General features: G+C 29.9%; 2 protein-coding genes across 6 annotated transcripts in view; one reads left to right on the top strand and one right to left on the bottom strand.

Moving 5' to 3' along the window:
* Positions 1 to 6,059, bottom strand: part of LOC126741159 (muscle-specific protein 300 kDa-like) — a 221,094-nt gene extending 215,035 nt beyond the window's left edge. For all 5 annotated transcript variants that reach the window (XM_050447499.1, XM_050447501.1, XM_050447503.1 and 2 more), the window contains exon 1: positions 5,922 to 6,059. The gene's annotated coding sequence lies outside the window, so the exon portion shown is untranslated. The remainder of the gene's footprint in view (positions 1 to 5,921) is intronic.
* Positions 6,060 to 9,533: 3,474 nt separating this feature from the next.
* Positions 9,534 to 16,520, top strand: LOC126741398 (regucalcin-like). Its single transcript, XM_050447793.1, has 6 exons — positions 9,534 to 9,676; positions 11,851 to 12,139; positions 13,436 to 13,517; positions 14,109 to 14,293; positions 15,267 to 15,461; positions 16,235 to 16,520. Exons 1-6 carry the CDS (start codon positions 9,627 to 9,629, stop codon positions 16,436 to 16,438), a joined length of 1,005 nt encoding a protein of 334 aa, XP_050303750.1. The 5' UTR covers positions 9,534 to 9,626; the 3' UTR covers positions 16,439 to 16,520.
* Positions 16,521 to 16,822: the final 302 nt, after the last annotated feature.

Genomic DNA, 16,822 nt, shown 5'->3' with positions numbered 1-16,822 from the left:
TAAGTCTATGACTTGGCATGACTCCAAGCAGATCTGCTATAACTTCTCTATGCAGAGACAGCAACCAGGCCGCCAAGCCTGTCTGATAACAGTTGTTTACCTTTTTCTGGACCTTTTGTTCCGTCTGCAAATTATCTTATTTTTCTTACATGTCCGTTCTTCTAGGACATGAGAAAATCATCATTTACTTATTTTAAAGGCTGTAAGTTGAAGCCTCGATCGGAGTCTTACAAACTCTACTATGTTCCCGAATCTAGTAAAATAGAACTGAAGAAAGAGATCACAAGAAATTGATATTAGAATAGTAAACGCTAATTTCGTTAAAATTGACACAGTCAGATCTGTCCTACTTACAAATAACTTTTACCGCTTTAAAATATCTTTCAAATGCTCTAGAGGGCATTTAGAAAACAAGAAATATGCGCTTTCTATTGATGAAACTGGTGTTATTATTAAAATAATTATTGTACAGGACCCGTTTGAAACTTGTTTCCTTGTTTGTTTGTCTTCGAAGTATCCTGTGACATTTGCATTTTTATTTAAAGAACCTTGTGTGCTACTTTCGTGTTTATTGCATATACTTACGTTCCACTACGGTTTAGATCGTTATGTCAGACTTATATGTGCTAATGTGATAATTATATGTGCTTCTTACCATAGCAAAAAGCGTTTATAGTTTAATGCTTAAATGTAAATAAAAACTGTCATAAAGGTACAGGTTCGCGTTTTATAAGAGAATATATTTTGGCAATATTTGCTTAAAATAAAACAACATTTATTTTCAAATCTATACTGAGACGATAAAAATTATTTTTAACACGTCTATTTTAAAGTCTGCGTTCATTGAACGGTTTTTGATTAGCAAAAATATGGGTCATTTAGAATAATCTTATAAGTATTATAGAGTGTGAAATCAGTTGCAGCTTTAAGAAAGATTACTTTATCGGATCAATGTGATATCATAAATAAAATATATTTATTTCTTTTATTATTCATTTATTTTTTGTTCAGTTTATTTCAAATTTGTTGAAAAGGTCGATTTTTGAAGCTTTTAATTCGATAATTTTGTTGAATTCTGCTTTTAATTTAAGGTTTACTCTAAGTTTTCTAAAATATACCTTTTGGATGGCATATTTGCATAGTTATATGTTATAAAACATAATATGTTCTGCTTTCCTGCCTTAATTTTTCTACCACAATCCTCTAATATAACATTTATATTAATATTGCAAAAGTTCATTCCTATAGTAAAAGCAGCTAACAATTTTTTGAAAGTATAGGGAAAAATACTGGAAAAGCTTATTAATAAACTGCAAGTAGGTCAAAAGAGAAAATATGCAGAAACTGTCTTGATTGAGCTTATGAGAAGTTGTAAGCTACATGGATAAAGGAATTCTTTCAGCAAAAATATTACTTGCCCAGAAGGACTCTACTATTTTGGTTCTAGTAGTAAACCTAAAAGTATAAGACCTACACCTGAAAAATTTTGATAAATTTACATAAGCAAATATCAATAAATTATCTTTCATCCGAGTAGTTATATTCTGAAATTGTAAATTGCTCGATAATATCTTTAAAACAATGCAAAATATCACTCACGTTTTTATTGATTTTATTTTAAAATGTACTCTTGTAGCTATTGTTAACCATGTAACCACAATATTCTCACATCTATGGCAAAAAGGTTTGCCTATAGTTCAAAAGATTAAAGTAGATAAATGTCGCTCTTATTTTTTCTTGTTCGATGGACTCGCGTCACTTGTATACCGCACCCGCTAAGTTCATTTTACATATTTTTAATTTTCTTTAAATATGCATTTATTAACTTTTTATTTCAATTTTATTAGATAAGTGCAATGCGACAATTTTTAAAATTTCAATTAAAAATTCTTTTTTATTTTTAAGCAAAATTAGATTGTCCAATTCCAATTCAGCTGTATTTAATAAATAAACTACAAAAGTTTCTTTTAAAATTTTATTGTCTAATACATATTAAGCACTTACTTATATGTATATATTCTATTGCAATTTATTTGTACATAATATCCTTATAAATCTCCAGTAGTATATGAAAATTGTACGTGTGCTGATTGTGTGCTGTGACTATAAACTTATTTATAATTTTGACATATCTAGAATACGCAAGAAGCAGATTTAAAAATAATTTCTCAAAATCCACAGCTGTTCCCTATGCCAGTGATAATCTTTGGACGAAAATACCTAATTTTGTGCAAAGATTTAAATTTAAAAATTTGAAGTGGGAAAATGATAGTTAAAAATGATGCAAAACAGTTGGATCTATTATTAGATTATAATAAACTATAGCAAGCTTTTAAGAACACGTCATTGCAAAATTAAAAATAGCATTTCCAACCTTAAAAATATTATATCTACACAGACATTATTTTTAATCTAAAGAATAAAAAATTACATTTATATTGCCTCATTTTAATATTTATGATTTATTGATGGTAATTGCTTTGATGTTAAAAACCAACAATCAATTCAAGTCATACAAAGCTGTTACGGAAGATCCTTATTTGGCATACATAAACATAATGCTTATAAAAAACTGCAGGGATATTGTAACGATCTTAACCGCCGCTAACTTTTAAATCGAAAAAAATATTATGAAATAAATACAGTGTAAATAAATGTATTTAGTAGTCTTAAGTTATCGTGTCCAATGTGTTAAGTAATAAATAAGGTGACTATTTTTGTGCATCGGGTTTTTTAATTCACACCTAAACGAACAGCACAAACGCTACATTGATGTCAGAAGTGGGATGTGAATTGGACGTCAGTCAACTGGACATTGGTAAAAAATAATAGTGAACTGAAATAAACCATTTTATTAGTATGTGAATATTGGAAAGCTGGTAAGGTTAAAAGTTATTAAGCTGAAAAGAGAGCTGGAGGAAAGGGACTGCGATACGACATGAAAGAAAGCGGACTTGTTCCTGGCTTCGTAACGTATTACTTGAGGAAGGCGATGACACAGACTACTGGTTTTTACTGGTGCAAGCGGTATTGGTCAAATGTTGCAAGGCTTGAAAAATAAATTACTAGAAAATTTGGACAACTTAAAAATGAAGCCAACCGCAAAAAATTTCGCCAACCTAGAAACCTAATTGCTAGAAAATTCCGCCAACCTGAAAGATAAATAAATTCTGTAAAACTGGAAAAAAATCTGCCACAATTAACAATTTAAAAAGTGAGTTGGGGGAAAAGCTAAGAAAGAATTGGGCCAGGTTGGAAGAAAAGATTTTGGAGAGCAATGCCAATTTCAAAGAGGAATTAAAAGCAGAAATTTCGGAAAAATTATTTTCCTTGGAAAGCTGACTTTTTCATTGATGGAAGATAAGATCCAGAAACTTAAAAACAGAATCGCAACATTGGACGTCAAAACTTTCGGACGAAATTCAAGCAAAATCTGTTGGGCTGATGCGCTTCGAACCGCCTCAATTTGATGGTACTACATTATGGAATATTTATCAGTGTCGATTTACTTGCTGTTGCCATCCTACATTCTTTGTAGAAGTCTGCGATCATCTAGTGAGTTATTACAGTTAGTCTACCAAACCCAGAAGCCTCTACTATTGCTGATACTTTAATAAAAGAATGAATCTGCCGATTTGGTGTACTTTTGGAACTACATTCGGACCAGATCGGATAAAGGACGCATATGATGTCAGTTCCAAAGACTGGTACAAAGAAAAGAAGGGTACAAGGAAGGGAGAAAGGTACAACAATGGTGATTTGGTTTGGCTTTACGACCTTAAGAGATGAGCCGATTTTCAACGTGGAATAGTTCTTAGTATTTACCAAGTATTTACCAATGCTTTTCTGCGATGCTAGTTTAAACCAAAATAGGGAAAACGTGACGTCACGGATCAGCTGTTTGGCGTTTGGTATTTACCAATTGTTACTCGGTTTTGGACTTTCGGTTATACAGTCCAGAAGAAGGCTATCCTTAGATTGTAAAAAATTGATTGAGAATTGCGATATGATGTGCGCCCTTTATAAATTAAGAAAAACAAATACCAATTAGTTTTAAATTATCAAGGAGAACAAAGTAGTAAAACGCTACTTAGTAAAAAAAAGTTAAATTAAAGGAAAGAAAATTTAAAATTAATTCCGGCAGTAAGGTTTTTATTCGAGAGAACAGAGTGGCTAAAGCTCTGGAACATCACAAAATTTGACTTCATTTTTTAATCAAACAGAAAAGAAAAAACAAAAACATAAACTCCTTAATTCCTAATCACCAATTCATTTCAGCGACTGTTTCTTCAAATCAGAATTTTTAAGTGGTGGGGGAACAATACGTCACACTTACCTGTCAAAGTTGTCAACCAAAAGAGTAACTACATCGGTCTAGCCCCAGAGTCAGACAAGCATTCAAGATAACTTATGAAGTTATTGCTAGAAAGATTTTCTACTTAGTTACCAAAGAACCGTCATATCAGAAGCCAACCTATTAGGATATTTGGGACGTTTTTTGTTTTCTTAAGAAGAAGGTGCTAGCCAAGGACCTAAATAGCCCGGAAATTTCTAAGCTTGCATGCAGACTCGATAGCTTTGACTGAAGAATGATTCGCAGCTTAAAACTGGTCTCAAAGAAATTGATCTAGTGTAAGGAAGAAAACACTGATTCTTAAAAATACTGAGCTATTTGAAGGCGTTGAGGATGACTAGATAATCTAATCCAGATACAAAGATATTTTAAAATAAAAAGTTGCAGAAATAGATGAAGTGTCTATATTGACTTCTGCAACGCAAGCATCTTGAGTCCTTACTTTTCATTTGTTACCTTGCCAAATACTGCTTTAAAAGCAAGTAACTCAATATGACGTGATAAGGAGAACAAGGATCATTGATGCAATATTAGAAAGTGCCAATATAGACATTTTAACAGAAGAATTAATATTAATGCTTACTAGGTGCAAAACTTCAGAAGGACCAATGTAAATGTTGTGGGTAATGTAAATGTTATAAATCATAAATATAAAGAAGTTAATTTGGAAGAGACATTGGAGACTTTAATATTTTAATAATTCTTTTAGGAAAATCACGCACTTCTTTTAGAAAAATTTGCTGCACTTGCTCCACCCTCTCTCATCTCTCTCCTTGCTCTGCAATGAGCTCTATAGCCTATTCTTTCTTTATTCATTCTTTCTTATTTAATCCTAATATGCAGGGCTCACAAATGACTCATCGACAATGCGCATTATTTTTACACATTGTTGCATAGTATAATATACATATTTTGCCTTGGCGACGTCACAACTCAATTCATCGAAAGAAAATTAAATATATATGGTATGAGGAAATTTTGGTGAACAACTGGTGCAAGAATATAAAAAAATGTTGGCAATAAAAGCAGGGTGCGTAACTCCCATTGTCATTTGCACAGATGGATGGAACAGAAAACTCGCATCCAAAAGTGAGTGTAAAATATCAAATTTCTCGTAGCTTCGCAGAGAGCATTCACCATAAACCTTGATGGCAAAAACTATTGGTGATTTATAAAAAAAGAGTTTGTTATCAAGCCTCATTAAAAATATATATAACACTAATAAAAAGTGAAAACTGTTGGGATACTGAACAAAAATGAAATGATGAATGTATTAATATAAAATTTATGTCAAATAAGTTCTAATCGTTTAAATGTGTTTTAAATTTAATTGACATATACGGCACTGATAATCGTTTTGTAGCCGAATAGTAAATATACTTATGAAACAATGAGTATTTTTGTCGTCAATTTGTACTAAGAAACTATACTTGAATAAAATTAGTTCTCTAATTTATTAACTAAAAAACATTTTTAACAAAATATACAATTTACAGTGAAAAATTATTAAGGAAATAGTAAGAAAAAAATTAATAACAAAGTTAAGAATAGAAGATATTTCTATTACCTGATAAAGAAAATAATTATATTAGTAATCCACATAGCCCGCGACGCGGCAGTAACTGCTTTTATCGTAAGCACGCACAAACACACGTAAATATCAAGAAAAACTAAAAGTAAGAAATTTTCTTAAAGTAAAAAAAGCGAAGCGCACTGACTTGTTCCTACCAAAGTAAACGTTTAATTTTAGATCTTGGCAGTTTTGCTCCAGAATTGCCGTCGATATGGCTCATCTTGCTGTGTCTGGAAATACGTCGGTACATGTTTTGCTTTTCTTTTGTAAACCAAGCATTTTGGTCTTAAATATAAGTTCTTAAGTCATGGTTAAATTTAAAATAATTCCTTCCACTTTCACAGAATCGCCGAACCGCGTTTTGTGTTCGTTCCCGCTTACCTCATTTACGGTAATATACTTTTGCAGTATTTTTAATAGCAATATTTTTTTAATAGTCCAAAATGAAAAAACCAGAGATGTCAAATCCTAAGATTTTGATGGCCATCTAATGACTCCTTGATCGACTACCGATCCACTTTTCATGATATTTAATATTGAAATAGTTTGTGATATCAATAGATCCGTGCGTTGTTTAGAGCTGTGCGATCTAATAATCATTCATCCACTGAAAATACATGTTCTTAATAGAATTAATTAGAACTTTATTCACTGCCAAAGATATTTCGTTTTGGAAAAAAATTTTAAAAAAATATTTGGATTAGGATTCTTGTAAAAAACAGGTCGATAGGATTTTAATCAACTATTTGAATCCACATATTGGTCACCCACTTAATTAAAAAAATATAAAAATATGGTTCGAACCGCTTCTATGGCATGGTTAATCAATACGTTAAGAAATATGTCATTAAATTTCAGTGGGTTGTTGGATTTTGGCCGAAAAAATGGTCTTAAATGATTAACAGATCGTCAAATATAAGTTTTGATCATTTAAGAGCATTTTATTTGATCAAAGTTCAACAACCCATAAAAACTAAACAGGTACTAACTGAGATCACGAAATAGATCACCTAATACACCAACTCATTAAATAAGCTGTTACTTATCAAGGCATGAACATGCATCGGCATTCCAATAATAAATCACTTACTAACCCAAGATGTGTTTCATTTGAAAACAGCTCGTTTCTCCATTCTGTGAAATACTAAGGCTTTTAAAAGTAAATATATTAAACAATTATTATATTACGATATTACGATATTATATTAATGGTTATTATTTTAATAATTTTGACACCTTATACCTATTTAGCAAAATATTAAACTGACATATTTGAGCCAATTTCTGATTCTATTTTGAATTTATTACCAGTTGTTCATAAAAATGTATGGGTCCTGGGAGTGGAAATAAATTGAATATACTAACCTGCAATAACAAATCTTAGTCACAGGTTAAAAAGAGAGCAATAGTGTTTCTCAATTTATTTATTAAATGTAGAGAAGCTCGAGAGGCGAGAAAGTACTGGCAGAAATGTCCGATGGTATCCAATGGACCCCGAGTTATTTCACATCCAGGGTTTACTATTTTAAAGCAGATTTCCCCTCTCAGCAATCAGTGTAAGTGGGAACACGGTGAAGAATTGTGATCCTTTTTATTTTAATCTAGGGCGTTGCTTATTATTATGTGTTGCATGTTTTGTTATTTTGACATCCAAGTAAAAAATTAGTCGTTTATAAAATATACCCTTTTAAACTGGATTCCGGCACAACACTGAAATTTGGTAAGTGCACAATAATTCTTAGTAGCCTAGTTATACAGGTTGGGGAATAGATCAGCAGTAATCAGCAGAATAGAGCAGCAGAATGGGTCAGCAGAGAGAGGTGCTTAAAAGCGAAATATGGCAGCGCGCGCGCATGCATTTCGTGCGCTCTACTACTCGCCCGCTACATCGTTGTTTTTTTAGCACGACGTTAGTAAGCGTCTGTGTTTGATGGGGATATTACTTGCAATAAAATATCGCAAAATATTACGCCAGGCATTTCTGAACTATTTTTTGATGCAGGCTTTACATAAATCAATTCTTAAAATAAAAAGCTCAAAGAGTCCTCCTTTGGCTAAACAATAAGTATAATAATAAACCTATCGTAAAAGCCATTTTGTACTTCCAAACTGAGTTTTTCGACAATTCAAGGTATTTTTGGGTGTAAGTACCATCAATAAAAATGGCCCTATAATATGGTTACCCAAAATATCAGTCCAAAAATTCAATTTTTGACGATACTGAGTACGGAACTGAAAACTGTAATTATTTTCCCGAGACGAATATCAAACAACAGGAGGATGTAATGGAAAAAAAGATACATCTGAAAATAGAATATTTCGTAAAAAAATGTAATTCTCATTTCCTTTTTGCATCATAGTTTCACAAAACTCAATTCTTCGCCACTGGTCTTCGTGAACTATCTCCTGAATTCTGGAATATTTAAAACACTTGTACCCTTATTTTTTAGAAATACTGGTAACAGTTTTATGGTCAATATGCAATTCCTCTCCAACACTTCTACTTGGTCGTATTGAATCCACTTTTAGGGCACTACGAACCATCAAAATCAGTCGTTCTTGCTCCTGGATCCTTTAAATAGAGGATTCTTGCACTTTAGTGTGGCATTTATTTATAACAATGACAAAAGGATGTCTTAAAATTCTAAACCATATGAAGCTTGCCGATATTTTTATTGTTATTATGTAAAAAATTTACAAAAATTTAATAGAATCCTTATCTCTCCAAACGTCTTGTATAAAATAGTTCATCTTGTTGATTCTCCATACCTTTGATCAATGATAAATTTTCAAACACGCAAGAATCTCCTATTTATTTAATGACGTTGAACTTTAACCACATTTCTTTTTTATATGATAAACACACCCTCTTAGACCAATGGCTGCAATTTCCGAAAACTTATTTTTCCACTAATATAATTTAAGTTAAATACGTAACTAGAGACTTCCCGGTTTCATCTAAACTATTTTTTTTATTGTTAAATCAAGTATGTTTTCAATTTTTTTTATCAATTTATCACAAATTCCAATCATCGCATTTTGTAACTAACGTTCTCTCTTACGGTTTTTGAAACCCTTTTCATAAATAATTGAGGATAGAAAGAATGACCAATAAACACTAAAATATTATGATTATTGTCCAGATGGTTTGTTAATGAACATCGACTGCTTGGGGTAAAATATTTTTTAATTTCTTTTTCCTGAGAAACTGCACTGAGATAAAGGCTATTAGAATATATATAATTATTAAGAATACTTCAGCCTAGAAGACAATGTATGATCTTTAATTACCGAATAATTTCTATTGGTATATGGGGCCTTACCACAGAAGCCAAATTATACACGGTTAACTGTAAAATGATTAGGAAAATTTAGTGTGTCAACATTAATTCTTTTAAAAGATCATTTTTAAAATGTAAGAAAGAAAAAATTTACTATAAATATTTTCAAGAGAATCCTGAAAGATACAAGACTGACAGAGAGAAATTAAAATTTTAAAGAAATCATAATTTTATATTTTTCTGATAAAAAAAATAAACACTTAAAAGTAGAATAGTTGCAAATTAGGTTGGGGAAAAATATTTGTGATAAAACTTACGATAATAAGCCACTTATAAAATAAATGATATAAATACGCTACGTCTGTTTTTAAAATTGTCTAAATAAAAAGTATCGTATAAGTTCGTTATTAGGTTAAAAATGTTACGAAATTTAGCGGTGACATTTATTTTATTTGTGTGTGCTATAAGGTATTTATAAACGTATTTTTTTAAAGTTTATCTATCTTTTGTTTTAAAGTTTGCAGAATTAAAAAGTATACTCTACCTCTGTGGCATTAATATTTGATTGCGAAAATTTAAAAAAATCCTCCGACGATCATTTTATTTTCAGGGGACATATTTATACATAATAGTGATAGTATGCTATAATTTCAACCCCATAGTTGAGGCACCAAAAGAAGAATAAAATTACAGTAATTGAATTTATCAATAAATATGTCGCAGAAAAAAAATTAATTAAGAAAAACTTATTTTTTTTTTAATTTCATTGCTGTAAGCCTTGCTATACTGTTTTCAATGTTGTATATTTGAACCGACGATTTATATTTCACATCACCTATTCAGTACACTTATAAGTGACTTTTTTAGCATCTGTTGTAATAGCTATTGACCTTTGATCCCTTTTGAATTATTATTGGTATTATAATTTAAAACACAGCGCAGTTTGACCTATATCCAGTGCCTAGTCTGTTAACTCCAGTAGCTTCCGTTTATAAATTGCTTCTCTTCCATTGTATTTTTTTAAGCATAACTCTTTTATGCTATCTTCTTTGTGGTTCCTTAAATTACAAGTCTTTCTATAAATAAAATATATATTTAAAAAATGGGCCGACCCATATACAGTTAATATTTCTAGATTATATAAGCGAAGATAAGTCTTAAATTAACATCATGATCAAGAAAAAGGGAATAGTAAGACACAGGAATACTTTAACAACTTTTTTACTTTTTAAGATAAACCAACAAAATTCGATGTATCGATAGAATGGTTAAAAGAGCATCTTCTGACATATTCAGTTGTTTTCCTTCAGTATGACAGGACATTAACGTTCTTATTTTGAATAAGACACTTGATATATTATTACGTATTTCGATGGCAAATAATATGCTAAGAACAATGATACCGCGATTTTTGACATTCACAAGCCACATAAATAAACGCATTTAATTAATAAATTAAAGTTAACAATAATGGAATGCTTTGATTTATTTAATAGTAAGAGGCTTTGTAATTACACGAATGCCTGTTTTTTTTAATTGATATAACACATCATATTTTGTGAAAATGACATATTACTTTTTGAGAATAAAAAAACAACTTTATCAATGCAACATTTTTTAATAATATTTAAATACTACATATTTAATTAAATTCATTTTAAATTAAAAAAATAACATTCCATTAACTTTGACCTAAGTATAACGTAAGTAAATTTACCTAGTAAACGGTAAACAAACAGGAAAAATTTTATGAATACAATTTATTAAATAATTTTAGATTAAATGCATAATGAAGTGAAGAAAAAATGTTAAGCTTATTTTTAATTATTCTAACATAAAACTTTTAACATGTATGGTTCGAAGTAACCACATTGTTGCCTAAAGCACTAAGATTACGTTTGCTGCAACCTTTCTAATATTCTTGGAGTTATGCTTTAAAAAGCTTTTAAAATCCTTCGTTGTAATTTGTGCAGTCAAGCACCGGAGTAAAATATACACGATCTTTTACGTACCCCACACACAAAGAATCTAAAATTGTAAAGTCCGGTGACTTTGAGGTGACGAAGAGATTGGACCATGAGTAGAAATAACTCGCCAAGCTGTTGCTGTAAATGTTCAGTTACTTCCTCAAAGTTATCAATTGTTGAAATATTCTAATCATGTTGTCCATAATCCATGAATATACACCGAGGATTTACGTGCAAATTAACAAACATTATATGCATGTTTCGAACTATCTAGTAACATAAGATATAATATAAGACATTTTTAATGAATATTTGAGTGTATATCAATTGTAACATGTTCAATGTTTATAACGTCAAATTTATCAAATTGCTGATAAAGCTGGATCAATAAGCCTATAGACTAAGTCAGTGTTTGTTTACATATTAGGGAAAATCTTACGTATTTTTTAGTCTGTCTTATATTTGGCTTTTATTCTCACATTCTTCGAAAACTTATATAAATAAGATGTGGTGTCTATCAGTTCTAAAACCGCTATTAAATTCGCGACTGTGTAGTTTATTTTCCTACAAGAATTTTACTTGTTTAGCTTTTATCCTACTAACTAAAATCAAGTCTTCAGGATCTATCAAACTTTAAATTTTGCTTATTTCTTAATTGATTTCAAATTTTTTTAGTGCCAGCGATTTCGATCTTCCCGCCATTTATCAAATTACCGAACCAGTAGATCACGCCGAAGGACCAACATGGGATTCCAAAAGAAACATGCTGTTTTTTGTGGATATTCATGCAGGTGGCATTTACAGCTTTAATTTCGAAACAAAGGCTGTTAATCACATAAATCTAAATGGGGATGTTACTCCCGTGATTCCATGTAAAACAAATCAAAACATGCTGGTTATTGGATTAAACAGATCTGTGGCGACCGTTGAATGGGACGGAACAAACGAACTTGGACAAGTAAAAGTAAGTTTAGAATTTTTGTGTATGTAACATGTTAACACAAACACTGTTTTTAATTTGGATTTGCAGTGTTCTAATCCTTGTTCTTAAGGCCTACTTTGAGCCGAAACACGTGTGGCAAATTAAATGGATTCCTCAAAACTGAGACTTCTGAGAGACAATTAATCAATCATACTTTATTATATTGTACGTACTATATACCTGCTATTATACAATACCTTACTCTTATTTGCAAAGCTGAACAATATAATATAAATATGGTATATTTATATTTTTCTTAAATACAATTTTTAAAGCCTACAATTTTCACACTCAAACAAAACACTTACTATAAGTCATTATAGTTCTTACCGAAATAGTAATGAGTCTTACCTAACAACAAACTAATATAAAATCTCTTCAGCCTTATTATACTCTCAGAACCACCATGATTACATTTATTACGGACTATATCCACTGTCAACAGAATAAATAAGCAGATCAGAGTGAGGATCAATCCCGGTTTAATCCCGATTTTTTTAAATATTATTATTAATTATTTTTAATTAATCTCGATTTAGCCGTGCACAGCTAAATCGGTTGGTTTCTAATTAGAATTAAATTTTGAATGTACAAACATAATAGCTTTTTCATATTTTGAACATAATGTTTGCATAGGTACTGTAATGAAACTTGAATGAAAACAACTTCACCGTTATCAAGCTCCTCTAATGGGTCATCATGAACAGTGAATATTTTTTAATAAAATTATTATGCTTTTTAGTAGAATTGACCTTACATTGGCCACGAAATTATTATACAGACAAAATGTACTAATATTGGAATATAATTGGTATTAGGATAAAGAATCCAGATCTTACATTACCTTTTGTTATTATGGTGATCACCACTTTTTATTACTACGTACCTACTTATTATAAGTCAGGCTATACATATATATATTTAAAGAATTAAAACAAACAAAGAGAACCGATTCTAGAGGAAGACATTTGCCATTACTTAATACACTTGGTAACCGTATATTTAGGTAATTAAATATAATTTAGGAGCAAATTAGGCATTAATTAAGTCTATCTACATTAGACTTAAAAAAGATTAACAAAATATAACAAAAGTCATTATTTAAATTATTCAGTTATTTTTTATTATCACCTTTTTTAAAGTATCAGTTATATCATACCATGGTAGGTAATTTTTTTTCCAGCCAAAATTTTATCATATTCCATTTTATCAGTTGACGTCCTTTTATTTCAGTCGAAGTGATCTTAAAATTATTACAAATTAATGTTTTTTTTTTAGGTTTTATCAACAGTTGCCGAAGAATTTCCGGCAAGTAGAATGAATGATGGAAAGGCGGATCAAAAAGGCAGGCTGTGGTTTGGTAAGTTGAAATTTAGGTAAAATTATCAAAACTAGTCGTTTTTTTTTATTAGCATGACGTACTCAATACCAAAATACTACTAAATTTGATTTGGGAAAACTCGCAAAATAAATTTTTAATATATTTTAGAGATATTACAGTTTATTTGTACTAGCGGTGGTTTCTCACATAGCATATGCCAAAGTTTGGAATTTATATAATTTTTTTTAATAGTTGGATCAGAGGTTTCACTTTATAGTCAAATCGAATTTTACAAAGACTAACTATATTAAAAAAATGTAGGTACTTGTAGGGTGGCAAAAATCTTGTTACAAAAATAAAACAAGTTATTTTTCGTTTTTCATAGTAATTTAATTAAAATATAATTTTGTATTAACAATTATTTAAACCAGGTATTATTCAGTTACCTGGTTGTCGCTGGAGGTATAGTAGCTTTCATATCCTCTAGTTTTCTCACCTAGCTACATTTTTATTCATTACAATTTTTAATTTATTCCACAAAAAGCTGTGATGTAATTTTATACTACAAAATAACCAATTATTTATTACGAGTTGAATAAAGGAAGTAATTTCATACAAACTATTTTTTAGGAACCATGGGTGCTGAAGATACAAATACCGGTGAACTTGTTCCGAATCAAGGTATTTTTTATAAATTTGAAAAAGGAAACTTAGGTAACCCAACCGTAGAAATTGCGCCTGTAAACATTAGTAATGGATTAGCTTGGAATGCTGCCAATAATAAACTATATTATATTGACACGCCTACTTTACAAGTAAGTTAGGTACATCTTAAAAGTTTTTAAGGTTTTAAATGTCGTTTAAGGTTCTAATTGCTTTTAAAACTATATAAATCCCACAATTTTTTTTTCAAAACTTGAAAAACCCCATTTTAATCAAGGCTTGTATGTTTAATTAAGGCTAAATGTATGATGGAATAAGTACTTATATATAATAAATGTAGCCAACATATTCTAGATCAGTATGCAGTATATCGATAACCAGGATGAAGAAATGAGAAGAATCTAGAATTGATATTTAATAAGTAATGAGTAATAAAGATAATGTTAGTGTTTCTATTGACTGATTTAAAAATTGAAGCTAAATTTTGCATGTCAATCTGTTGTAGACATTACATTCATCGTTAATGACTTTTGGTATTTGGCTTTTATGATACATTTCAGTAGCCAAACTATTCACAGTGTCATTACCTACTTAAATTTGAACTTTTTGCATAAGTTATAAATATTAATAATTTAAAACAAAAAATACTAGAATTGAAATGTTGATTTGACTTACTAACGGAGATATACCTCGTTCAATATATTTTTAGCATCTAAAATAATTTCTTCTTTGGGAAAGATCTAAAATATAAAGTGTTCTTATTCCAACTCAAATCCGTGTATCTATTCACTAATAGTAATGCTTAGAAGTAAAATACTAACGATCAGTAAAACTCAAGGAAACACGCTTACTTACAATATTACGACACAATCCGAGTAAAGTGCCCTTGAATTCTAATTTAATCCAGAAATAACCTAAAAATTAAAAATATCATTTTAAATTATAAGAAAAATAGAATCATTGTCAGGATATTCATCTAGTAAATATCGTGTATCTAAAAGTCAGCAGCACTGTGCACTTCATATAAATAAAATAGATATTATTTTATTACTATATATTTAAATGCAAACTGTCAGTTAATTGTCGATACAACTGTTACTGAAAAATTAAATTATATTTTTTAAGGTAGCAGAATATGATTACGATAACGAGTCCGGCTCTATTTCAAATAGACGTACAGCTTTTGATTTGAAAGATCACCCTGATGTTGCTGGAAGTCCCGACGGTATGACCATTGATGAAAACGATAATCTCTGGGTTGCGTTGTATGGCGGCGGATCTGTTATTCATGTTAATCCTAGCACTGGAGAATTGTTACAGGTTTGTTTTTTTTTTATTTCAGTAATGAGTTTCAGGTTATTTGTTTTTCGTCATATGCGCTTAAACTTAATGTAAAACTGACACTATATCGATATTCGCCGTAAAAAAGTCACCGGTGTATATAAAAGTGATAAAGTAGACACATTTCTTTAATACGGCAATTTTAAATTTCTATAGTTTTTTATCATGTATTATGTATAAATGAATTGCTTGAATACGTAGTAGTTAATGATATAAAATTGTAAAACTTAAAGGTTGGTAAGAAATTGGAAGCATTTTCTTAGTTACAATTACAATCAATGCGACTAGTGACAAATAGAAAAATTAGTGGTAAGTAGAACCTTCAGAAATCCTTAACTTGATAGATTTTTATGGCAGAATCGCCATAAAAAAAATGTTTCTGTAAAGGAATATAAAGGTTCGAATGGAATTTGCTAGACCCCATATTTCTTGGTCTTCATTAACGATTAATATCCAACGATCCAACGATTTAATATCATTTAATCAGAGTGGCTGCAAATTCCTCCAAAAATTTCCTCTAAACCTAAAAGATTATTTGAAGAAAAAACGATTTTCACCAAAAATACATTTTCTTAAAAATAAGTAGATATGCTTCTAATTCATATTAGAATTATGCTACAATAAAAATGATCTTTTATATGACTTTTCTCAATTTAAAATACTTTAATGAAAATAGGCATAATTGTTCACTGTACCTTAATAAGTACAAATTCCGGGATCCAAAATATTATCCTAAAATAATTTTTTTTTAGAGAATTGCTCTCCCAGCCAGAGATGTTACTTCTACTATGTGGGGAGGTCCTAATCTAGATATTCTCTTTGTAACAACGTCAAGAGTCTCTCTTACGGAAGATCAAAAGAAATTTTATCCAGATGCAGGCAGCGTATTTGCTATAACAAACCTTAAAACAAAAGGTAGAGCTGTATTTGATGCTGATGTGGTTGATTCTGTTTAAGTTAGAGTGACGGTAGTAAATTAATTTTTGTGTAAAATGTTGTGTTGTATGGCTTGAAAAATACATTCTTATAATTTTTTAATTATTGTTTTTTGTTAAAAGATAGTTCGTTATATCTCTAAAACGACCTCTTTATTTTATGTATTCCATCTAAATTTAGTCAATAATCTATCTATACTATACATAGCTCAACCTAAATCAATTAATTATTTTTCTAACAAAAGATTTAGGTTGAGCTATGCTTCCACAAAAATATTACGAAAATCAAATTCCATAGTAAGAAAGTTATAGATATATAATTCTAATTATTATTAAAAAATATAAAAATATTCATTATTGGTAAAATGGATTCGATTTTTTCAAAAACTTCTCCATTTATTCGAT

The sequence above is a fragment of the Anthonomus grandis genome, chromosome 10 (assembly GCF_022605725.1).
Source record: "Anthonomus grandis grandis chromosome 10, icAntGran1.3, whole genome shotgun sequence".
Classification (NCBI taxonomy): domain Eukaryota; kingdom Metazoa; phylum Arthropoda; class Insecta; order Coleoptera; family Curculionidae; genus Anthonomus; species Anthonomus grandis.
This window is presented reverse-complemented; position numbering and strand designations above follow the sequence as displayed.

Bases quoted from the DNA above. Each gene is read 5' to 3' on its own strand.
- LOC126741398 (XM_050447793.1), top strand. From the start codon at position 9,627: ATGTTACGAAATTTAGCGGTGACATTTATTTTATTTGTGTGTGCTATA. The intron at 12,140-13,435 runs GTAAGTTTAGAA...TTTTTTTTTTAG, and splicing joins ACGAACTTGGACAAGTAAAA to GTTTTATCAACAGTTGCCGA. The intron at 14,294-15,266 runs GTAAGTTAGGTA...ATATTTTTTAAG, and splicing joins TTGACACGCCTACTTTACAA to GTAGCAGAATATGATTACGA.